We start from the raw sequence: 27,492 nt of genomic DNA on the forward strand, positions 1-27,492 counted from the left end.
GATAGAAATGATGAACTCTGAATATTAGTTGAAGCATGCTTTTTGAAAATTTTATTTTTGTTACATATTAGTCTACTTTTTTTTACAACATTGCTAAAATGGAAATATGTTTTGCCTGTTCACATATATAATCAACATCAAATTATTTGCTTTCTCAAGGAGAGGGTGAAGGATGAGGAGGAGGAGGGAGAGATTTTGGAACTCAATTTTTAAAAATTTACTATCAAAAATCTTATGTGCAATTGGAAATTTAATGAAATACAAATATATTAAAGAAATAGAATACCCATCTTAATATCATCTAAACATAGAGAATAAAGAAAGATCAATTATGTATAGCTGGAGAGATCATGAATGAAGTAAAGTTTTATTCTTGATAGAAAAGAGATGGATATGGGGAAATACGGGGACATGTGAAGTTTATACCTAAAAAGGGAGTTGGAGCAAGCAAAGGCATGAGTCTGGCAGGATCATACAAGAATAGTGGATTATTGATGGTTCTCTTTGGATGGAACTTGGAGTAAGGGATATCCATATATATATATATATATATATATATATATATATATATATATATATATATATTAATGTTAATTTGTGAAATATGAGATAAAGTTATACAAGGTCATGAATATCAAATTAAAAATTTCATTATTTTATTCATTAAGCATAGATGAGACAATAAAGGTTTTTTTTGATATTGAAGAAAAATTATCTAAATGCTAAATTGAGAAAATTGTCTGGATATCAGTTTGGAGAATGGATTGAATAGGAGCCAAAATCAGAGGCAGGAAGACATTACAAAAGTCCACAATAGTTGAGAAGAGATGAAGAACTGATGGTCATAAAAGATGTTTAAGGAGGGAGTGGAAAGGAGGAGTGGTGATAGATATTATAAGGATAGGAATAATCTATGATTGGTGCCATGTGTGGGGTTAGGGAAAGGTTAGAGTCAAAGATAATTTCAAAATATAAGCTTGGGTGACAGGATGCTTTTGATGAAAATAGAAAAGTTAGAAAGACAGGCTAGTTTCTGAGGGAATTTCAGTTTTATGTATGTTGTATGTATGAGGAGTTCAATTTTTATTTATATTAAGGTTGAAATTCTGGTAGGACATCTATATGGAAATCTTTATAGGCTATTAGCAAACAGGGATTCAGGTTTTGAGGAAAATTTGGGGGTGAAGAGAAGATTTGTGACTCATCTCAATAAAAATAGTAGTAGAAGCTTTGGAGGTGAATGAAATTGGTAGGGGAAGGGTATGAAGAGAAGAAGGACCCTTTGGAACAAACATGTTTAACAGACAGGAATATTTCTCCAGAAAAATATTAAGTAATTTGAAAATATTTACTGGTCAAAAGGATCACACCTACTGCTTTCTAAGATTTAGCATAGACATTCCCTTGCTTATAATTTCTATTACCTGTAATTGAACATTCTAAAATATATATTTGATGGCACAGGATTCTGTTGTATTCTTGAAGTTAGTTATACCGTTATACCACTAAAGGTTTAAACTTACAAATATATGTGACTACTATGGCTTCATTATCTGCACTAATGGGGACTAGCTTACTAAGTGTATATTTAGAATTGGAGAATCACAAGCTCAATAAGTTAATATTTTTCACATGACATGGAAGTCAAATGACACAAAACAGAAACTGCTAAATTGATGACAAAGAAGAGTATATATATTGATAAAATATTCAAACATGATGTTTTCTAGCAGAACTCAATCTATAAACCACTATACTTGATAAATAATATGATTAGATTATGTATCACCTGAAAAACAGCAAGGAAATAGGAAATAGGAAAACTTGACTTTCAGTTCAGAGAATGGAGACTAAATAAACAAATATTTCGTTCATTCATTCATCAAATATTTCTTAATCTCCAATTTTGAACAAGGCACTATCATAGAAACTAGAGATTATACAAAATCAATTGATCCTGCTTTCTTGGCCCTTGTAATTTAACTGAGGAGATAAGGCATTTAATATAGATAAGTATAATTGGTTATTGTTTGGTTGTTTTCAGTTTGTCTCTTTGTGATGCCTTTTATGATCATGAAATAATGGAGTGGTTTGCCATTTTCATCTCTGGCTCATTTTATAAATAAAGAAACTGAGAGTTAAATGAGTTGCCCCAGGAAGTGTTGGAGACCAAATATAAAACTTCAGAAGGTGAATCTATCTGACACCAGACCCAACACTCTATCTACTAGTGCTACCTAGCTGACCTACTTAGTGTAATGATGAGTATGAGAGGAATGTAAAATATCATAAGATCAAGAAATGGAAGAATCACTTAGCAAGCAAGTCAATATTAATTTTCATTATGCTGAAAACATTCAAACCTTGAATAAGAATACAAAGAGAATTAATGCCAAAATGTATTTTGGTAGTTCAGAAAATACTACTGTGGGGCATAGACTCTAGCAATTTTTTTGGCTGATGCAGACACAACCTGTCCACACTATTGAGTGTACCCTTTTCCAACTCAACAAATTATTTCTTTTATATGGAGAGGGGGAAAAAAGTGATTTAGGCCTCATCCACCTAGAGCTGGCAATGCTTCTGGCAAAAGCTGCTAAACTCTATTTATTGCTTTCTAACAATGGGATGATTGTCTTACCTTACAAAGTCATTTTGTACTTTCAAAGATGCCCTATAAAGACAGCATTGTTTCAGCAGAGGAATGGACATGATCTTTAGCTTATCACTGTCAGTGGACAGCTAATATGGCTAAGAGTTATCAGAGCATGAGCCTTTTCATGCAAATATTACTTGCTTTCTTATGAGAAGATAGAAAAATTATAATATCTTTCATTTTCTTCACTTCATTTTCACATTTTTCATTAACTATAGTATTCGATTCAAATAGTTTAAGATAAAACAAATATAAATTTACAATTAAGTAGGGACAATTCTTTATAAATATATATTTCTAATTTATAAAACTTTACTAAAGATATATTCATATAGCTCTAGTTATATACTCAGTGAACTCAAGTTATCTAATGAAAGGAGATATTAGTAGAATTTTACTCTAGTAAAAACTACTCTAGTAGTACTATTCTAGTAAACCTAGGACATTCACAGTGTTATTTATTCTAAAATTTAGGCACAGAAATTTTCTTGTGCTTGAAAATAATTAGATTATGCATTCCAATTCTATTAATTTATGAATAAGCACAATATATTAATTTAATTAATAAGCTGCATTCATTCCATATTGATGCTGGCAAAACACCTTCCTTTAATCTAACCTAATTGGTCCAATCAAGCATGGTATTCCTTGGTGATTCTGTTCATTTTATAAATCCTACATTTCTGAGCAAGCTATTTGAAAAACCATATGTGCTAAATAGTCTTAGGGAGGCATGAAAGCCACTCTAATAATTCTAAATAAGTGCCAATTAACATTCCAAGATTCAACAGCTTCAATTTGTGAATTCAGCATGTATTTTGTTCAATAGGTATATTGTATGTTGTGAATAATGCATATAATGCATAATACTTTTTAAAATTGAGAAATCAGTGTTCCAGAAACTTTTTTGAGTCTTTTGATTATGTATTAATATATTTACTATTTTCTTTCTTTTTTTATGTTTTTTTTGCAAGGCAAATGGGGTTAAGTGGCTTTCCCAAGGCCACACAATGTGGTAATTATTAAGTGTCTTAGACCAGATTTGAACCCAGGTACTCCTGACTTATCCACTGCACCACCTAGCCGCCCCTATATTTACTATTTTAAAAAAATACACAGCATTCCCAAACAATATTCTGTTATAAAGGATGACATAATATATTACTCATCTAGGAGGAATAATCTTGAGCAAACTGAACCTCACTAAATGTCTGTCTGAAATTGTACCTGAGTCCAAATACAGTGCTTCTCTGGTTCTATTATACTTATTTGCTTGTCTATAAAATAAAATGTTTTAACTGGATTTTCTCTAATTTTCTTTCTTCCTTTAAAAGAGTTTCCATGTGAAAAAGTACCTTGGAAATCTGTATTATTGGTGAAATAAACAATTTGCATAAATTTGAGTAAGGTTACGATGTTAAGACCCTTGTAACTCTATAACTTAGTATTTCCAGAGTGAGGGTAAATATTTATAGTTTGGGGTTTGGGAGTATTAAAAAAATTTGGATAATATGAACTCTAAAATGTTTATAAAAATTCATTCATAAAAAAATCAAGTCAGGGGGCAGCTAGGTGGCGTAGTTGATAAAGCACTGGCCTTGGAGTCAGGAGTACCTGGGTTTAAATGTGGGCTCAGACACTAAATAATTACCTAGCTGTGTGGCCTTGGGCAAGCCACTTAACCCCATTTGCCTTTCAAAAAACAAAAAACAAAAAAAATCAAGTCATTTATAAAAGTGACATTCATTTATAAAAAAATCAAGTCATACAAGCATACTGGATCCAGGTATTTAAAAATAACCAGGTTTATCAAATTTAAAAGTCAGTAGATATTATTAGAGATAAAAGTAAACTATCACAATGCTATGGTTTTTAAGATTAATCATTAAAATTTTCTGAGATATACCAATCATTGTGGATATAAAATCTCGGTATTAACATGAGGCAGCATGGCACATTGAAAAGACAATTGAATTTGGACTCAGAATACCTAAGTTTGAATCTCTTATTTGCTATTTAATGCATTCATGTCCTTGGGCATGTCATACAATTTCTGCCACCCTCAACTCCTAATAAGTAAAATGAAGACAGCTCTAGAAGTCTCTTACAGCTTATATTTTTGATCCTATCTTTATATTTGATGGCAGATGTTTGAGTAAAGCCACTATATCTATGAAGAAAAATGTGATATCCCTGTGGGGCCTAGTTAAACATGGAAAACCTCATATTAATAGTGCTGTTGTCAAACAATTATCAAATTTTTGTCAAAAAATTATCAATCAATCTGATTTGGATTGCACCCTAGGGTATGAGTTTGAATTATCTTGGAGTCAGGAAGATCTGGATCCTGACGTGAACTGTGACATCCCAGGCAAGAATTCTCTAGATCAAGGAGTGCCATACTCAAACAGAAAGTCAACCATATGGTAGATGGTATCATAAATAGACTTATTTTTAAAATGTACTATTTTATAATGCTTATTTTATCTTTCTTTTGTTAAATATTTCAAATGTATGTATGTGTATATACATAGACATATAAACACATATATGTGCATTTATACAATCACAGACATATATTTATTTATTTATTTTTCCATTTTATTTTGCTTTATGTTTCATTATGGTATGACTGGCATGAGGCCTGGGGGACCACATACTTAACATCCTCTGCTCTAGGCAACTCTTTAAAATGAGCTGTGAAGAATGTGCCCATCTGTCTTAGAAGAGGAAATTTTCTTATCTGGGAACTACCTGAACTAATAAAAATACAGGGCGAATCTCTCTCCCCACCTACTGTGTGACAGTGTTAGGGTTCATGTGAAGTGGCCTAATGCCTAAATGAGAATTTTTTAGGTGAAAAGAACAAAATAAAAAATGTCATTTATTCCTCCTCCCAAGTACATGACAAAAGCAATTAGCAATTTGAGGGAAGTTGCTCAAAATGGTCATTGAAGATTAGAAACAAATGCCCATGTTTTTTTTCTATCAGTCAGTTAGACCCAGTAATGAACTTACTCATTTATGGCATAATCAACTCATTAAAGTTGACGAAAAGAAAGAGAAAGACACTCCCTTAGCTCCTTTACCCAATTTCCAATTCACCGAAATTAGAGATTGTTTCCATTTTGATTGATATCCATGTCTCCAGCAACCTCAGCAAGGTTTTTATATATTGTAGGCTCTTAATAAATGTGATTATTGATTGATTCCACCAAGCACTACCAAGTCAAGCCAAACCAAATTCATTCCTATTAAAGTACTTATTATGTGTAAAGAACTGTGTATGCAAAAACAAAAATTGAAAAATTGTTCTTATGCTTAGGAAGTTTCAATTCTCCTGAGGAAGAAGTTGCAACATATGAACAGAAAAAATAAATATGATATTTAAGGAAAGCATAACTAATAATTGCATCAAGAAAAGCTTCCCTTATGAATCTTATGGCACATGAATTGAACTTTCAAGAAAGCATTGGATTCCAAAAGGTAAAAGTGAAGAAAAAGAAAACCTAAACACAGAAGAAGGGGACAGAGTCTGTAGTTCAAGGAAGAGCAAATAGGCCAATATGAATAGAATTTAAGAATACATTAAGAGTAATAATACCAATAATATGGTATTAGCCAGAAAAGGTGGATGGAAGGTAGAATGTGAAGATTTCAGTGCTAAGCTGAGGTGTTTGCATTTTCTCCTAAAGGCAACAGAGAACCAAGTTTCTTGAGCAAGGAAAAGGCATGGTTTGAGTGTTTCAGGAAGTTTATTTTAGGGGTTATGTGGATAACAGATTAAAGAGAGGAGATACTAGAAACTACCAGTTATACTAGGAGACATGTGAAAGAACCCAAATAGGAATTGAGAAGGTTGCAAGCTAAGACCATGGCAATGAGAAAGGACAGAAGAGATCAGAAGTATAATGTTGTGATAGTAGAAGTGATAAAGTTTGACAACCAATTGGATTTTGGTTGGTAAGAAGAAGAGTAAGATGAGTGATAAAGGAAGCATCTGTGGTTTGGGACCTGAGTGATTAAAGATTGATTGGTGCCATTGGTAGAAACTTAATTTGTAGGTAAAGTGTTTTTTTAGGATATTTGGGATTGAGGGAAATGGATTCTATTTTTAACATATAGAATTCAAGATGTCTAAAGGATATACCATTGGACATTCCAAAAGATGGTACAGAACCAAAGTTCTGTGGAAAAAACTAGTCCCAGGTATTCAAATATTCAGTAGTACCATGTATTTTGAAAGTGGTAGCCTTCATCTTTTAATCAATCTTGTCTCCATTTTTAAGTAGTCTCTCCCCGCCCATCCCATTATCTGAAATTATGGGACATAGAGTGTTGCATATTCCTTTTGGTATTCTACCTCCAATATCCTGATGACTCTTTCACTATCTGCTATATACAGAATCTAAGCCTGTAAAGATACACACACACACATACACCACCAGCACCACTACCACCACCACAACAACAACCAACAAAACCAACAACACAAATAACAAACAAACAAAACCAAAACCAAAACTGAACTTGGAGTCAGAAAATCTGGTCTTATATGTGGCTCTGTAATCACATCCCCTGTGGTTCAGTTATCTGAAAAATGAAAGGATTGGACTAGATGAGTCTTAAAGTAATTTCCAGATTTAAATCTTTAGTTCTGTGATCCTAGAAATGAACTTTTCAATGGTGAGGAATTTTCAACATGTTCATGAAATACTTGTATCACCTTCCTCTCACTGCTTTACATCCCAACCAGAGAGGGATGTGCTCCAAACTCAGAGAAGTTCTAGGATCACAGATTTCCATCTCTTCATCCTTGTTTATCCTTCTTCCCCACACTAACCCTAACTCAGTCTAATCTAAACCTTTATTTATTAAACACTAAAAGTCTTGAATTTAAGAGTATTTTCTTTTTTCTTTTAGATTTTGCAAGGCAATTGGGGTTAAGAGGCTTGCCCAAGGCCACACGACTAGGTAATTATTAAATGTCTGAGGTCGGATTTGAACTCAGGTACTCCTGACCCCAAGGCCAGTGCTCTGTCCACTGTGCCACCTAGCCGCCCCAATTTAAGAGTATTTTCAAGGGTCAAGCTGAGGCAATTGAAAAGACAGTTTTTAAAATCCTAAAGTGAAGAAACTAGAGATAGTAGGTTTAATTTTTTTATTTCCAAGTAAGAGTATGATATCTGCTTGCAAGGAATAGTATTTAATGTACATTTGCATAGATAGGGGAAAGAATATATTTACCACCAAATATATTTTTTTGGAGTCATTTATTTAGTAAATCACACTTTACACACTTCTTTTGTCATGTCTTTACTGAGAACAGGTTGGTTTTCTGTTTGTTTGCAAATAAAGCTTATATCTACACAAAAAGTACATTTCCTTTGAGGATATGTCAGTGTTAAGTCATGTTAGTGTTAAGGATTTTCTTATTCCATTTCAAAATCCCAAACCATCCATGAGTTTCCATTCTTTACTCTTTTTATTTTTGTATTACTATTTGTTTCAAGTATCCTTTGGCACTTAGTCATAAGCTGTCCCTACTACAGTTTATTGACTTTTTAAGAAATAGTATAAGCTCTTTGAAGGCAGGGCCATGTCTTCTACTTCTTATAGTTTCAGCTCAGGGCTTTAAGTGTAACGGATATATAATCAATATTTGTCTGAATTAATCCCAGGGTCATTCATTCATACAATGTTATGCTAGGGTATGAATTTTTTTACCTATGGTCATAAACAATACAAACATACATGCACACACATATACATACACATATTTTTTGACACATACATTTTAATATAATTAATTTTCTTTGGAATCCTATGTCTTTTATTATACGTACTTTAAATTATCATTTCGAGAAGGGGTTAATGGATTTTACCTGACTTCCAAAAGGGTCCATGACAGCAAAAAGTTTAAGAACTCCATCCCACACTCCTGTAGATGAAGTCTTAATTCTTACAAACAACCAGAATAAACCTTGTATTGCTATTTCAAAAGTTAAAAAAAGAAGGAAACATAGCAAAAGGCAACATTGATTAGGCAGCTGATTTAGTCTTAAAAACTATTAGTCCTAGAGGATGATGGACTAGAAATGAAATGAGAGAATTGAAGTTGTGGCCAATAGTGGCAGATCCCAGTGCATACTGCTCTGGGAGCCAAGCCAACAACGCTCTTAGCAAGAGAGCTGTTGGTTTTTCTCTCTGGCAAAGATATTAACAGTCTGTCTGTCACCTTGGGAGAGAGGTTTCTTATAAAAACAGCCCAGGTTGAACTGTCCTAATATACTAGGCAATTGATCTCAATGTGATATCAAAATTACTGCTGTTGGGAACACCAAAGAAAACGTAGAATACAAATGAGAAGCTTTTCTGGTCTATGGATGTGGGATGCATTATTCATTGGCACCTCCCCCTGATCAGCCTCCTTCCTAAACTGAAATATTTTCTTGCAACTAAAGTTTCAAAGTGAAAATAAAAAAGGAATCAGGGGTCAGATGAGAATGTGGAAGAGTTCCGTGATTAATCAATCAGGTATTTATTTAATAACTACTTTGTGCTAGGCAAATTGCACTCCTCATTCTTGAGCTGAAAGGAACGTCAAAGGCGTTTTAATGCCAACATTTCATTTTACAGATGAGGAAACAGAGGTTTAGAGAAGGAAAAAAGGCTTGCTTAAGGTCCCATATGGGGTAAGTAACAGAGTAGGGATTCAAACTTGTGTCCTATGTAAGTGCAGGGCTCTTCCCATTACCTCAGGATGTCACTAAAAAGGATTAAAATGAAAATACTTTCTTTGGGAGGGGATGGTAGGGAAGAAGAGAGATGAAACCACATGAAATGTTAATAGGACATGAGTACAGTTTCCTTGTGGTTAAAATAAAATATCCTGCATTGCAGCTTTTAAAATTGCTCATCATGATTTAAATTGAATCTCCAAATAAACCCTTATTAAACTGGGTTACTTTGTAAAGCAAGTTAGGGTACTGTACTAGGCTGGGAAAATTGTAAAAGTGACTTTTAAGATAAACTTCAAATATAAAAATAACAGAGAGCTCATGTGCTGGGTTTATTGCAGTTGAGTAAATCACTCTGATTTCTTTATGGCAATTTACGATACAGTGACAACCACCGGCATTGTCTAAGACACTAAGGTACAGCCAATAACTTTCCCATTCAAAGTCCTTGCTGAAGACCTAAAATCATCAAGGACTGTTTGAGTACTTCAATCAAAAAGCACTCCTTGAACTTTAATTGACTTCAGCCTAACACTACAACAGCAACACCAAACAACAAACAAACAACCAAGAACAACATTCAAGATCTAGAGGCCTTATTAAGCCTAAGGGCCCTAGTCAATTTTAACAGGTCTGAATTGACTTTAACTTGAACTCTGGAAACCTTGGGGTACATGAAATGATCCCCCTATTTCATTATGGTATCTGTGTACATGAATATAGTAGCGGCAAAAGCCTCTCATAGTTTGGAGATGTTATTCCCTTGAAAAACTGTGGAAGGAGCTGAATTTGGAAACAGGGACTGGGTTCATATCAAGGCTCTTGACCCTGTCTATATGATTTTGGGAAAATCACATAAACTTTCAGGGTCCCACTTAAATCACCTGCAAAATGAGGTGAGACTTTATGATTTCAAGCCTCCCTTTATGTTCTAAGTATAAGATTGCAGTCCAGGTTCTCTCATTAATTCTACTTTCTTCAGCAAGTGACTTTGCTTATTTGTTTTTTGTTTCCCGATACACCAAAAAAAAAAAAAAAAGATAATAAAACCAGATATACCTGAATCAGATTCTGATGGATAGAACAAGACAAGACAAAAGAACTTTGAAAATAATGCCTTCTGTGCAGATGTCTCCTTAAACTCTATTTCCTTGTTCCAATTCCCAAGCTCAGACCCTAATTTCTAACTGCTTGTTATCCATCTTTACATGAATTTCCTGACAGAAATGTCAAATTCAACATGTCCAAAACCTCATCTTTCCCATTCTTTCCACCTCCCCCCAAACATGTTAATCTTCCTGGCTTCGCTATTTCTGTCATTGGCAACAAAACCTTCCCATTGATTTGGAACTAGCTCTCTGCTTTCACCTCTTCCATCATATCCAGTGAATAATCATGTCCTATCTATTCCATTATTTCCACTGTCATTGCCATATTTGATTATGGGTTTGAATACAAAGTCTAAATATGGCTTGTATAAAGTACAGTTTTAGATGTTATTTTTAATTCTATTCATACACATATATAGATCTTTGTATATGTTTAAAACATACCTATATGTGTATCTGTGAATATATGTATGTAGATGTATGCTTTATATCAGTATATTTGAAATATATCTGCTTTCATAAATAGAAATCCGTTTCTCTTCAGTATTATAAATGTGAGGCACTGCTCTTTTACACAAACCATTTGCTTGCTGAAAGGAACAGAGAATTAACTTTTAGATAAAAAGACAAAGGATGACATCAGCTTGTGAAGGATGTAAGGTGCTGACCTCTGGACATGAACAATTTGGAGAATGAAAGAGGCAAAAAATAAACAATTATACATGAAAAAGTGATAAAAATCATATATTTTTCCTTTAAAATGTAATGAGGACTGGATAGAAAACTTCTTTTCAAATGAATATACTGTGAGTGTCTGAGCATTGAGAGGGTACTGAGGTTGTACAGCATTGTGGTCTCTCTTAGATCATTTGCATTTGCATTTTTTTTAGAGTTTGAGAAATTATAACTCGCAAAGTAGTAGATGACCTAATTGTTTGGACACTAGGAAGATTAAATAAGCATATCTGGTTTCAAAACTGAAATGAAGATTTTATGATTTTTGATCTCCTAAAGCAAAATACCAGTCACTGACCACAAGAAGATACTAATTGGAGTCATTAGAAGCAGTTAAGAAGCCAAAAGGAGGGGGTCAGCAAGCTAGAGGAGCAATTAAAGGGCCAACCAGAGTGAAGTGTGAAAGGCTGCTGTCTTGAGACCTTTCTGATGGGGAAGGAAAGCTGGTTCATTGTAAGAAACTTGAGCTCTCCTGAACTTTGAGCTACTGCTCCTTCAGTACCATCTCTTGTGCAAGAGATGAAGCCTCTTTGAGGCTTTGAGAGTACCAACCACTTAACAGGGGCATCTTGATATTTTATAATGTAACATAAAGATAACAACAATAGGGTAAGGGACATGATTCCGATTAGAAGAAAAGAAAGGTTCTCTTGAAGTGTCCTCTTAGTTTTTATCCTAACAGTTTTGCCCGCACCCACCCCCACTTTGCCCTTTCAAAGGCAGGGTCTTAGTAGGGAAAGTGCAAGAGAATTAAAGGAAACTAAGTTATTCAGAACTGATTATTCCGTGTTTGAATCATCTGATTCTTTAAATTTGGTTTTCCTCTTTCTTATTTCCCACATTTACATATTACCTTTCAATATAATATGGCTACTTTGAGATTAATGTTACTATTACCTCACAAGAGAAAAGGAACCAAGGTACTACTAGCAGAGCTGGGATAATAGTTCCAGCTCTACCCCATAATTTCCACATCAGTAAATCTAGGAGACTGGATTAGATAATCTTTAAAGCTGCTTTTAACTCTAATATTCTATACTAATAAAATTAATTACATGTGTGCATACATATACACACTATTAATATTATCTTATATATTTTTTGTTTACAACACACTTTGACACATCGATTTTATAGAAAATACTGTGCAAGTGTTATTATTCTCAGATGGAATGGAGGTTCAAATGATCATGGAACTTGACTTGTCCATGGCCACACACCTGGTAAATGTCCAAATTATGATTCTAACTTCATACTCCATGTTCAGAGTTCTTCACACCATGCTCCTCCACATTGGCCTTTCTTGGGGGGTAGCTAGGTGGCACGAGGATAGAGCACTGACACCCTGAAGTCAGGAAGACCTGAATTCAAATCCAGACTCAGACATTTAATAATTATCTAGCTGTGTGACCTTGGGCAAGTCACTTAATGCCATTATTTTGAAACCCTACCCCCACCCCCCAAATGAAAACTTGGCTAAAAAAAAGTTTTGTGGTGAAATTATAAAAAGAAAATGTCCCCTCTCATAAACAATTTATTTAGCCATGCTGACTCACTTTTGTTTACTGAGAAGAATACAGTCTAGCTGCAAACTTTCCAATGCTTAATTGACTTGAGGGGTAGGCAAAGTATGTGAAAGCACAAAACATCATGAGATATTTGGCAACAGAAGACCAAATAATCAAAAGGAAAATTCACATACTCATCAAGAAATTGGCCTATGTGATACCAATAAGGGCTGACTTAACTATTTATACTTGAAGTATCAAAATACTGTTAGAATTAGTTGTAATTGTGCCTAAACAATAGAAAGCTATTATAACTTTATTTTCATTTTTGCCATCTGCTAAAATTTACCACCTCCCCTTTCATTCTACTTTCTTATAGAAAGTGTAACAGATAATAAAACAGGAATTCAACAAATAAGGGATAGGAAAAATTCTAAAAGGATCAAATAAGTCTGCTGTGGCAAGACCCTCAATTTTTAAAAATGATTTAACCATGTCTGTAATTATAATGAGTAATAGAATGTCATTAATTACAATGCATCAATATATTTTGATTAATCATTAATCACACCTTGTAAATTTTCCCTCCATTCTTTGTCTCCATGTTCAGAAACCATTTCATGCATTATTACTCGGTGTTGATACCACACTGACTTGCATATAATGATTTCTATTTCATTGTACAGTATTTATGAATTTGCAATAAAAAATGTAATAACACAGTCATTAACCACAAATGATAATATTCACATATTCTATACTCCTTAAAACAACGAAGCTACATAATTAAAATACACGGCCTGTCCTTTTCCAGAAAACTTTGTTAATTAAGATGTGATCTGTTAACTAGGGGGCAATGTGTCCTCTAAGGACCAAACATATGAGGCTTGTTGCCTAGCTCCATCATATCTATGACTGAAATTCCTTCAGCTCCTATCTGTCAATGAAAGGCAGTCAGGTGAACAGACTGTCACTCCAGCCTAGGCTAATAGATTCTCCAGTGGCTTTTGTTACAGCTCATGTCATACTATTAAAACCCGGTACTTTGAAAAATGATATAACATATGTAGCAAAGTCTTGTCAAGTAGAGGTAATCAGACTCTGCTTGGTTTCAGAAGCAGATGTAGATGAGAGAAGCAAAATAAATATGCAAATCATTACAGATTCCTTTCAGTAGTACCACAATTCCTACCTCTAATGTCCCTCGTAGAAAGTCTGTTTGTTCAGTTCCCACTTCAACTGCTACATCCACAGAAGCAAAGGGACGGCTGGCCATCTGCTGTCGTTCTCGAAGTAGTTGCTGGAGGGGGTTAAAATAGTTTATTTTAAAATAGATGTGTTTTTTGCATATGATTTAAATCTAACAATAAAATACAGGTATTAGATATCCATATTCATAACCTTATCTTTAAAGATGAGAGCTGTCTTTTCCATAAGTCCAGAGTTATATGCACATGAAGCATTCAAATTTGCAGTACTTACAAAAGGGATTTGCTATAGAAATGCATTTCCCAAAGTCAGAGAATTGCCTCTTTTCTTGCTCTCCTATTTTTTTCCCCACATGACAACTTTTTTGAGCTTGTGGTAGGTAGTACATGGTATAAAAAACTGGTTTAAACCTATTTTCTACCAAATAGCATCCTGGTTTTCCCTAAAGTTCTTGTTAAACAAGGAGTCCTTTGTCCTGCTTATTTTTTCCCTAAGTCTAATGAAATGTATTCAAAACATTTTTAAAAGACTAGGTGAAGTTGCTACGTAAATGCAAACTAATATGAGGGTGATGATGTATTTTTTCTTCTAATCAAATTGTATTCTATCTTAACTGAAAATAAACAGTAGTTTTAAAAAGTAAGAAAAATAATGAAGTGCTGTCAAACTACCTGCTAAGAACAAGTCCTATTGTACGTAAACCCCTAGGAGTTATTAGTAAGAGTATTTGCAACTTGATTCATAGCTTCCCTGTTCATGTCTTAAATTGGAAGATTATGTAACTAGTGAAAATGTTGTCTCAGGTGTTTAAAAAAAAACAAGCATCTATCTTTTTCCTCAGAGTATTTATAGTTTCAGCTCAAATGGAAGTCAATAGCTTACAGGAGAGTCCCAATCAGGAATGCAAAAGTAATCTATATTTTTGCCTTTACCTGTAATTATAATATTCATTAAGTCATGATAACAAAAAATTGATGGGAAAGATTAGGTATTACAAATCTTATCTCTTTCATTCCCTGCAACTAATAAAAGGATTATTAAATATTTAAAGTAGATGAGCAGTGCAATTAAATGTTCCTTCAAATGAGAAGAATATCATATCATTGGGGAAAAGCAGACTTCTTAAACAAAGAGACTGCTTCATTCTGCACAGAAACTTGGGGCTATCCACACATCTTAAAAAATTAACAACTGATCTTAAAAATAATTATGAAATTTAATTGAAGCTCAAGGAAAACCATTTAAACATCTTTATATGAAAAAGTAAGTTTTAACATACAAATAACATTAACAGCAAACCCATTATTCCAAACCTACTTGTTTGCATTGTTTATCCATTTACTTCTAAATTCCTGAGTGTGTCTGAATCTATACATATGTAGATACATATGATTGCCAATACAGAGATAGGCTGATATATTGCTATGATTATCCATATTGTATATGATATATACATACAACAGTACTGTACATATTATATATGGCATACACACACACGACCCAAAACATGTAACGCATGTTCGTCATATTTAAGTGCTTACATATGTGCACATGAACATACATTTATATGCACACATGTCCCATATAGACATATGCACATATATATGTGTATAAGAAAGCCTTTAGGCATATATGTGTGTGTGTGTATGTATATATATATATATATACATATATATATATATATATATATATATATATATATATTCTATATATATTCTATGGAGAGACAGAAGTGGCACAGTGAATATAGAGTGCTGGACCTGGAATCAGGAAGACCTGAATTCTATTTTCAACACTGTATGACCCTAGTCACTGTATCAGCTTGTTCATTTGTAAAACAGAGATAAAGGACTTTAGTACATAGTGAGTGTTATAAAAATGTTTATCCTAATATTTATTATTGGTATTATTATTATTATTATTATTATTATTATGGATATATTGTGGCTTGGAACATAGCATTTTGGTGCCACAAGTAGCCCTCTAACATTAAGTTGAAAGATAGCCAATCTTTTTTGTTAAAATTAATTTTCTTTCAAGCAGTTCCCTATACCAGTAAAATTTGAGTCAGATTCTATACCCAATATTCCTAATCAGTGTGTAAGAGGGTATCTCTTTCTACAGTCTTAATTCCCATTATTTCCTATAAAACTTTGTATCTCTTTTATGGACCTCATATGCTTAATTAAATCAAAATATCATATGACTTTGATATACCAGTTTATTTGATTGCATTGCAACTGTTGAACATTTAGGTTTTTTCCAATGTTTTCTACTGCTAGTAGTATTATTCAATATTTGCACGGCTAGTTTTTCTGCCTCTTGATAGTGTTCTTAGAGCATATCCACTTGTGCTGGTAAGAGAGTATTTTAAGAATAATTCTCATAGCATATAATCTTTGGATGTAACTATTTAGCATTTTGAAGTTTCATTAAGAAACTGAATTTCTTTAAGTTTTCATTAAGAAAGTTTTCATTTTCATGTCTTAATTTCATTAAGAAACCCCTTATAAAAGAAAATGCCTCATGACAGTTTAAATTTAACACTTGCAAAATGATACTTTTTCAATACATTAAAAATATTTTGTAATTCTTTGTCTACAAAGTAATGAGAATTTTCAAGCTTTTTTAAAAAAATTAATATGGATACATTCTTAGGGCAATAGAAATATAATAGAAACTACTTATAAAATCATTTTCTACATCTATTAGGTGACATAAAGAAGAGGTTAATCAAATTAAAAAGAAAATATGATTCATTTATCAAATAATACTCTTAATTATAAGATGTCTAATATTCAAAATACAATCACTAGCAAGTTAAAATTCCAACTTAAGAGTCTTTCTAAAAATAAGTATATACTACTGACTGTCTTTCCATATGGAAATTTAAATAACAAAAAATATGACTTCAGTGAAGAAGGCATACCTTTTTTCCCCCAGTTCTTTTGAAAATAATGAACTTGGCTATATCTGCATACAGATAGCCTTCAGGAAGCTGTAAGTTTTAATCTTGTTCCTGACATTGATTTTTATTCTATTGCCATAGGCAAATTATTTCACTTCCTCTCAATTTTCCTCATGTTGTAATTGGGAACATAATGTCTGCATCATATTGAGGAGTAAATATTTAAAAATCTCTTTGGGTAGCACTTTTAAGATTAGAAAGTACTAGCAAGTCCCTAACTGATCAATGAGGCTTAAACTGATTTACTTTAATGCATCTATTTTGCAGTCCTTAAAATTCATGATCTGAGTATGAAAACTCATTTATTAATACCTAGTCAGTAAAATTATAATTCTAAATCTACTGCCATCAACAAAGAATAGATTTTTCTTTTGAAATTGAATATACTATAGTATGGGGGATAACCAGTATAACTCTTTGGATATTTCCTGTTCATTAAAATTTTCTTTTCTTTTCTTTTTTGGAGGCAATTGAGGTTAAGTGATTTGCCCAGGTTCACACAGTAAATTCAAGGGTCTGTAAGGCCAGTATTCTATACACTGAGTCACCCAGGTGTTTCCTTAAAATTTTCTTAACAAAGATCACAATATTAAAAAAAATAGTTAATCCTCTTTTCCCAATATGGATTCAACATGTTGCTGTGGAAAGTAAATTAAATATAGAATCAGAGGACTTTCCCCTTATTTCCTATATCATTTTGGGTAAAACACTTAATCTCCCTGGACCTCAGTTACTTCACCTGTAAAATAAGGTGGTTAGACTAGATGACCTTTAGAGTTCACTCCAATTCTATGACTGTCAACTAAATCAATTAACTGACCAATATTAATTTTCTCAATACTTAACAGAGTGCTGTATGTTAATAAAGAAAAACAAATATTGTTTGACACCTGCTTATGAAGAACTTACAATGTTTTTGGGAAGACACAAAAAAGCCAAAAACAACACAGAAGGTTATTAAAACAAGATAGGATATGATAGAATTGTAAATATTTGCAGTGAAATTTGGAAACTAGACCACTGAATTTACCTGAGAGCCAAAAGATAATATTAGTCAGAAAATTATTGCTAAAATATCCTAGATTTTCATTTTTGCAAAAAAGGTATGCTGTATTCTTACTAATCCTATGAGATATTAGTCTCTTCCTCATGATATGACTTTGGTTTCATAGAAAAATGAAGGAATTTTGTATATGCTTGTTTGTGTGTATATATATATATATACATATATACATATATACACATATATATGCATAATGTGTACACACACACACACACACACACACACACACACACACACAGTCACACACAGCAAAGTGTGCAATGGAAGCAAGAATACCCTGGGTTGAAATCTAGACTTAGATACTTTCTAGCTGTGTGACTCTGGGCAAGTGATTTAACCTCTTTTTGCCTCAGTTTCCTCAAATATATGATAGTAGAATTTACCTCCCAGGGTTATTGTAAGGATCAAGTGAGATAAAATTTGTAAAGTGCTTAGTACAGTGCATTGAACAAAACAGATGATGCTTAATAAATACTTATTTCTTTTATAAATATATATTAGATAGATATATTTATCTATTTTACAGGTTCTCATTAGCTGTACTTTTTTCCTGACCAAATACCTGTCATCCCTACATATTAAACTCTGATCTGGGAATCAAGATTATATTTTCAGACACCTTATTCTTAATTAGCTATTCATTCCTTAATTTTCCTGTCTCTTCCATAGCTCCTGCCTCCAGTCTACAATGATGATAAAGCCCCTTCATTACTTGAGGGTTATTTTGGTGCATTTTTAAACTTGATAATCCCCAATAAATTTTCTAGGACATTTTTAGCATTATCATATCTGCCCCATTTCAAGAAGTGGTGGGTTTTAAGCGATAGTCATAAGATTCAAAAGTCTTGGAAAACTAAAGGCCTCATCAGGAGAAATATGGTGGGTAATTTCTAATGATGTTGCCCTTCATTCTTGAAGAAGACCATGACATCAGATAGGGGAATGCTATGAGAAGCACATGAATTGGATTTGAGTGAGGAGATGCTGTGCTAAGTCACCAGTCTCACTTTCTCTTCTAGAGCCATCTGGGTCCAGTGGCCAGGTATGAATCAGGACAATTGGAGATGTCCCTGAAGGTCAGGCAAGTGACTTGCCCAAGGTCAAACAGCTAGCAAGTGGTAAGTATCTGAGGCTGGATTCAAATTCATGTCCTCCTGACTCCAAGGCCAGGGCTCTCTCTACTGTGACACCTAGCTGCCTTTGGTGGATGATTTAATATTTTTGTCAGTGACTTGTATAAAGGCAAAGATGGATTAACTTAATTTTATTATGACACAAAAATAAGAGAATTTCTGCAGAAGAGTAACACTCTTTTTAATCCCCTTACCTCCTCCAAGCTGGAAGAACAGAGGTCATTTCTTAAAAGGGCTGCTTTTAAAAATTAAAAAAGTGCTATTCTTTTTAGTGATACTATACCCATGAACTTTCAGTACTAATTTTCTGAGGTGCTTGCTTTTACTGAATATTCATTTTTAACTAATGACACATTTATGAGGCAATTTGAAATTTTCACAAGATTCTGAATCCCTTTTTACACCTTTTGACAAAAAACAGAATAATAATAAAAGTCGGGGTTTTTTTGAGGTAAAATAGATCAGACACTCTTTAAACTTTCATACTATCCAAACCTTGACTCCTTTTTACCCACCAGACCTGATTACCATGAGTTGATCAACATTAAGGAGGCTCCTCTCTTACTCCCTTCTCCTACCTTAACTGGCCCTGGGCCCCTACCTAAGCAGAGTGAGAAACAAAAATACCACTATCAAGGGGACAATCTTCTCCCTTCCATTCCCTTTAACCCTTCTCCAGGCCCAGTTGCCCAGAATTTTTTCTAGCTGTTTGCTCACAAGGCTTGGTTGGAATGAGAATCACCCACCATATTTCTCCTGATGAGGTCTTTTGAATCACCACTGCCTCCAGTAGTCCTCAAGGCCTTAACGTCTGGGTCCTCCAGACCCTGGGGAGTGTCAGATGACCTATTATAGTAACCAAGGACTCATGAGTCTTGCTATTGACCTTGTTGCTGAACCAACAGGCCTCAGGGCCTTTTCATCTTCCTGAAGATGGACTTTCTTTTGTATTAGCTAATTAAATCTTGAGAACAGGTGTAGCCTTGCTTTTTCTATTTATATTTCAGTGCTTAGCAAAGAACCTAACATAAAAGCTCTTTCATATATTCATTCATTCATACTAGTTTTTTAAGAATTAAAAATCAATTATTTTACAATTGTGCTTTTTTATAAAAAATGAAGCTTAACATTTTGTACATCTATAAGCAATCATATAATAGATATATCTACATTATCATTGATGTTTTATTGCCAATTTTTCTGTAGAATGAGAAAGCCAAGATAACAAATTGATCTTAACACAATAGACTATTTTTATACTGCCATGAAAAAAGGTAGTGTAGAAAGTACACAATAAAGAGACAAATGACTATCATGGTTTGGCACTAGAGCAGCACTGACTGTCCATTTACAAGGCTTTCAAAATAACCCATAATGGTTATAAATGTACTGACTATATTAGATTTCTTTCTGTTGGGAGGAGGGGGATGAAATGGAAGAGGAAGAAAAATTTTAAACTCAAAATCTTGGAGGAAAAAATGATTTGCAAAATAACCCACAGAGTAAGAGGATGACAATAATCCAGACACACAGCTATGACAATTACCAGGAGCAGAGTCATGTTGATTAAAATCAGTTCACTGTTGATCAAGTTGACAATCTTAAAGCTGATAGTTCAAATACTCTAAACTAATTTACTGTATTATTCTTCAAGCTTACAAAATTATATTAGGTCCTTCCTCCAAACAGATTTTCCCCCCTCATTTCTTTATTTTCCAAATATATATGTATATATATATATATATATATATATATATATATATGTATAAAATGCTAGTTTTCAGCAATCAATTTTCTTTACATTCTTTACATTCTTTCTTCCTCTCTCTCCCTTACCTTGACAGACCACACATCTGAAACCATGGTAATCATAGATTCATATTTTCATGTTGTGAAAAAAGAATCACATTTAAATGGAAGAGGAAAACATTATTGTTTTAAAAAGCAATACATAAGGCAATATAAAAAATATAGATAGCATCTTTTGGCCTGTATTTTAACTCCATAGTTCCTTATCTGGATATAGATGGTTTTCTCTATCACAAATCTTTTGGTATATCATCTTTGATTATTGTACTGCAGAAATGAACAAGTCCATAATTGATCATCACCCCATGTTGTTGTTAGTATGTATAATGATCTGGTTCTGCTCACTGCACTCAGACTCTGTTATGTAAGTTTTTTCAGGCTATTCTGAAGTCTCATTTCTCATGCTTTCTTACAGAACAATAGTTCTTCATCACATACATCTACCACAATTTGTTCATACATTCCCCAACTGATGAGCATCTCTTCAATTTCCAATTCTTTGCCAATACAAAAAGAGTTACTTTGAATATTTTGTACCTATGAGATTTTTATCCTTTTTCATGACCTTTTTTGGGATATGGGTCTAGTAGTAGTTGGATCAAAGAGTATACACTATTTTATTGCCTTTTGAATATAATTCCAAATTGCTCTCCAGAAAGGTCCAAACACATTTCATAACATTCTTATTTTTAAAAAAAGAATACAAAGCAATTCTATTCCCTTGTCTCCTTGTCTTTCTTCTTCTTCTTCTTCTTCTTCTTCTTCTTCTTCTTCTTCTTCTTTTTTTTGGCAAGGCAAATGGGGTTAAGTGGCTTGCCCAAGGCCACACAGCTAGGTAATTATTAAGTGTCTGAGACCAGATTTGAACCCAGGTACTCCTGCCTCCAAGCTGGTGCTTTATCCACTATGCCACCTAGCCGCCACCTAGCCGCCCCCTCCCCTTGTCTTTCTTCTTAACCCAGTCTATGCTGTGTTTTGGCAAACTGTTTTGAAGGTTCCTGAGAATTAAGTGTCAAAACATGATCTCTTGTCTGAGGATTTGATCAATTTGTTAAATCAATATAAGTGGATAAGTTTTACATTCTCATCCATGCATGGACTTTGCTTTGATGTCATGTCTTTTCAAAGGCTTTGTAAAGTGCAGTGGTTAAAGAAGTACAACTGCAGTCTGGAAGACTTATCTTCCTGAATTCAAATTTGGCATCATACACCAACCATGTGACCCTGGGTGAGTTATTTAACTCTTTTTGCCTCAGTTTCCTCATCTATTAAAAAAAAGCTGGAGAAGAAAATGAAAAAGCCTTCAGGATCTTTGCCAAGAAAATCCCAAAATAAGTCTTGAAAAGGTGGACAGAAATGAAAAATGACTAAACAAATACAGAACCAAAAATGTTTAATATCATTATCTACTTAAGGTAATGGAGTTTAAATACAGACCAAATGATGCTATCTATAATTTTTTTAAAAAATTGTCTTATAATTCTATGCTTTTTAAATCTCTAATTTTTTACTTTCCCATTTAAATGTGATTCTTCTTTCACAACATGATTACTTTGATTTTAAGTATTAATTAATTTAAAATAAAAATATAACTAATTCTTAGAACCTTTAACACCAAATTTTCAAACTTGGATGAATATATAGTTTATATATTATAGAGACAGTTCTTTATGCATGCATTTTGAATCACCAACAGGCCATAGAAGATATACATAGCATTAATTCAATTGTAAAGCTATTGAGGCAGCTAGGCAGTTCTGTGACTAGATTGATAGAATCAGAGTCAATGGTGATCTGAGATCAAATTTTGTCTCCAAGAGTAGCTTTGTGACTTACAATTTATTAATCTTTGTCTGCTTCAGCTTCCCATCTGTAAAATGGAGATAATACTATTAACTGTTTTTATAGGACTGTTATGAGGATCAAATGATATAACACTTTGTAAACCTTAAAGCAGTATACACTTAATGATGATGATGATGATGATGATATTGGAATTAAATGGTGTCTAACCAATCATGTATTCCCTGGCATGGCTATCACTTCCTTAGTATAGTCTATTAAATCAATAATGGACCAGGATGACATTTTATAGGTATAGTTTTTAGGCTGGTTCTATAACTAACTTCCTGTGTAAATGAGGATTTAAAGGCCTCTGAATTATGCATATGCTAATAGTGACAGATGCTACTTATTTATCTAACTAAACCAGTGATAAAGATTAATTAAATGATTTGCAGTATGAAGTCATCAGGCTATATTGATACTTGTTCAAGGAATCTGAGAAAGGTACGTGACTCAAAATGTGGAGTAAGAATCAGGAAGACCATTTGTGACTGAGACCTCAGTTAACCTCTTAGGATCTCAGTCACTTCATTTACAAATGGGCATAATAATCACACTTCCCTCACAGAGTTGTAAAGATCCAATGAGATATTATTTGAAAAATGCTTTGAAAACCTTAAAGTCCTAGGTAAATGTTAGATATTATCATTATCATTATGATTATTATCCTAACACCTCAGATACTTACTAGCTATGTGACTCTTCCAGCCTCAGAGACTGAATAATCATGTCCAGTATGTTATCATGGAAATTGTTTTTTTTTCATGTAATTGAAAGAAATGGCTGCTGAGGTCTCTTCCATCTTTCCACTTTTGAGATTTGGGGTGGGGGTAATGCAAAAAAATGCTCTGTTAGAATATATCTCCTGAGCTAGTCTCTCTCTATATATAAATTTGGTTGATTCTTGACCTTTAATATTAAAGAACTAAACAGCAAGTTACAGTGTGTCCAACTGCCCAGCTGGTTAGACCAATACAAGTCTGGAATGCTCCAACACAGATTGGACACAAAAAATCCATATGAACATCTGGGAAAGGTTCTCTAAACTTGAGTATCTCATGGTTCCTTTGAGCTGCTTCAATTCTTCCTTTCTCACAGAGCACAACACCCTCACTGATGGGGGCATACCATGTTTGGCGGTGCTGTGTCAGTGTATCTCCCCTGCTGCACAGTCAATTCCAAAGTTCCTAAGAGAGAACTTCAGTGTCCATGTATGATTTTTTCTGACCACTACCCCCTCCACCATGAGTGCTTGTCCTGTGTGAGCTTCTCATAAAATAGTCTTTTTGCTAATAGTATGTGTTAGGCATTCAAATGTGGCCAGCCTCTTGAAATTGCATTCTCTGTAGTAATTCTTGGCAGGTTAGCTTGAAAAAATGTCCGGTTTCTTATCCTGCCATATGATCTTCAGAATTGCACATGTGTGCATGTGTGTATATCACAGGAACATGCATATATATCATATATGTATATAATGCCCATATAGACCTTGTGTATATATATATATATATATATATATATATATATATATATATATATATATATACATACATGCGTATGAATATTCTGGAGAAAGTTTAGAGAAATTGAGATGCTGTTTTAAAAAAATATGTGAAGCAAAAGAACTTCATAGGCTTTCTCCCCCCCCCCCCAGATAAACGGAGATACCTTCTACATTTTCTTTCATTTATTTCTCTTAAACTAGAAGGTTAGCTTTGATTATTCTTGTCTCCATGTCAGGAGCTTCCAGAAATGTTAATACATAGGAACCCTTTTTGCCTTGCTTACTGAGAGTCAGGACTTGCTATGAAGCCAGTCCCCATTAGATTAGCCTTTCAATTAGCTAAATTGTTGCACTTAACTCATTTAACTCTCACTAAAGCTGGTCATCCACTCTGAGCAGATGCAGCCAGAGCAAGAATTTTCTCCATCTTGAAATCCAAACACAATGATTCTTGAGACAATTATTCTCTCCGTAAGAAGGGACAAAGTTCATTTTTATTCCATGAAGAAAGTGTTGTTCAAAACTTTATGTTTTGCATCTCCTAGTCAGACTGTTTTTGATTTAGTCCTCAGAGCTGTAAAGATTTACATTCAATGGCCTTGGGTCATAATCAAATCTCTAAAACTTTTCTTGCTAACCTAGGTTACTTCTTAAGGGAGATTTTTATTTTTTAAGAGTGAATTTTACTTTAAAATATTATAACATTTTCATAAAGAACAAAACAAAATGAAACTCTCTTTGAATCATTACATAATCATAAATCATGGAAAGTAATTGGATGCCAGAATTGGTATTATAGAAAGTCAGCAATGATATTTGACATATCAATATAAGAAGTCAAGTTAGGTCAACAAGCATTTTTATTTGTGCTATGTGCTTTGTGCTATTGCGCTATGAAAAACTATTATCTATGATATCAGGGGCTTTTATCCATATTTTACAGACAAAGAAACTGAGGCACACAAAGGTGTGGCAAACTTGACAGTCACATAGCTACTATTTTAGACAAAATTTGAACTCAGGGAACCATTGACTCCAAGGATGAACTGAAGCAAAGAAGAAGCTTGAGGCAGGGTAGACCAACCAGAATACTGGATGAAGAAAGGAAGAATCTGGACAAGAGAAGTTCAGAATGTAATAGAACATGGAATTTTCAGTAATCATCTAGCTCAATACTCATTTTAAAGACAAGGACACTGAAGTCTAGAGAGGCTAAAAATCTGTCCCAAAGTCACAGGTATAAAAGGTGGCAAAGTCAAACCAAGGTTGCCTGATTGTTAATGTTCTTTTCTCCCGCCCCCCCCCCCCTACTTTGGTTGATAAAGCAAATGAACAAGTATTATGTCCTTTATGTTTACCAGGCTTTACAGATGTGAAGATAAAAACCAAAATAAGCCTTGTTCTCAAAGAACTTAAATTATCTCCTACAACATGTTTATATGTAAAATAGTTGGGATAAGGATGGGGACTAGATTTGCAATATCAAAGGTGCAGGTAATTCTGGAGTAAAGAAATTCCCTCTTCAAATACAGGATGGTACCTTCTATACAACTTAAAACTTCAGTAAGTATCCTAGAGCACTGGGGAATTAAGTGATTTGCCCACAGTCACACATTCAGTATTTGTCAGAGGCAAGATTTGAAGGAGGAGTATGCAGGAAAGAGCAAAGGAATGATGATTTGATACAGAATGTCATGGCTGAAGAACAACAAAAATAGAAATCAGTCAGATTGACAAGAGACATAACTATCATGAGGTTGGATATGAAATCTTCTGTCAGCGTGGGTCAGCAACCAACCCAACTGACCCTAGATACAACACTCAGGATTCTATTGTACTTCCTGAACATTACTTTCTCTCCAATCAAATCCCCACAGGAATGAAGACCAGGGAGCCAGGCTATACCACCTTGAGGCACCATTACACTGGAGATCAGATAATGTCCTCAAAGACAACTGCTGGCCCTCCCCCTACTCTTACTGATCTGGTTTTGTTCAAGTCTTTAAAAAAACCCCCAAACTTCTGGTATTATGATAGGGGAAGGTGCATTCCTAAACAGCATGAGACTATAAAAGAATATTGAGTAGGATGGATGGAGATGAACATTTCATTCCTCTAAATTGAGACCAGTTCTGGTCTCCATGATATCTGTGGATACTAGCAACTTTCTTCTTTGCTAAAGTAATTCTACTGAGTTCTATGTATCATAGAAAAGGTGTGACCAGTAAAATTCACCTTATGTGCATGGCTTTACCAGGTCTCTCAGGTATAATTTAGGTATGATCATTCTGGGAGACTCCTTTTGGGACCAACCTATAAACTTATTCATAAAGTTATTCCCTATAAAATAGAATTCGAACTAAGAGAGTTGAGTTACAGAAATTCTAAAAGAACTGTGTTATAAGGTGGCTCCCATGGGCAGGATACTGAGAACATAGTGAGCCTCTTGGGTATTTCTTCTATGATTATCATGCTATTGAATTCAGGTCCCATATTTCTTCTCAGTGAACTGGTAGAATGAGCAATGCACTGAATGATGAATCTAAAGAAATGGGTTCAGGTCCAGGCTTTGTCAGTACCAGTCTTGTGAATTCAAGTCAAAATCTTACCTCTAAGTGACTCAGCACACACACACACACACACACACACAGAGACACACACACACAGACACACACACACACACACACAGAAACATACATATGTACATATATATGTAATATATGTAAATATTTATATAATAATTCTCTCCATATCTCTCTCTCAAACAAAATACTGAGACCATATTTTCTAAGGTTTCTTTTTGTCTTAGTATTCTATGACATAATTTTATAATATTAGGAAAAGGATTTTTTATTTACAAGAGTACAATATTGTTAAAAAGTTTTTAAATCCTATAAATTTTTTTAAACTTAAACTCACTCTTCTGAGGTTTGTTGCCCATAAAGATCTTGAATAGTTGATTATATGGAACTTAAAATAATTCACTCCAAGTAGCCACCTCTTCCCATTCATGCAAAATATTTCCTGAAAATAATGAATGGGATATAGTGGGAAAAAAAGTCTGTGGACAATTTTCCAATCTCCAAATTGCTCATGTTCTTGGAATAGAAGTGCATAAAATGCTTTTTAGAGCTTTGGAGGGAGGGTAAGTGACAAAGGGTCTTTAGAAAATCACAGAAGGTTAAAATATAACTTACTTTTGTTTCTATTTAT

The 27,492-nt window shown here is 33.7% G+C and overlaps 1 protein-coding gene across 1 annotated transcript in view; it reads right to left on the reverse strand.

The window, feature by feature from the left end:
• The window catches only part of ATRNL1 (attractin like 1), a 1,271,094-nt gene that overhangs the window by 271,208 nt on the left and 972,394 nt on the right, over nt 1-27,492 (reverse strand). The window contains exon 27 of the mRNA XM_074233580.1: nt 13,941-14,048. Coding sequence (XP_074089681.1) covers nt 13,941-14,048 — 108 coding nt within the window. The remainder of the gene's footprint in view (nt 1-13,940; nt 14,049-27,492) is intronic.

The sequence above is a fragment of the Macrotis lagotis genome, chromosome 4 (assembly GCF_037893015.1).
Source record: "Macrotis lagotis isolate mMagLag1 chromosome 4, bilby.v1.9.chrom.fasta, whole genome shotgun sequence".
NCBI lineage: Eukaryota > Metazoa > Chordata > Mammalia > Peramelemorphia > Peramelidae > Macrotis > Macrotis lagotis.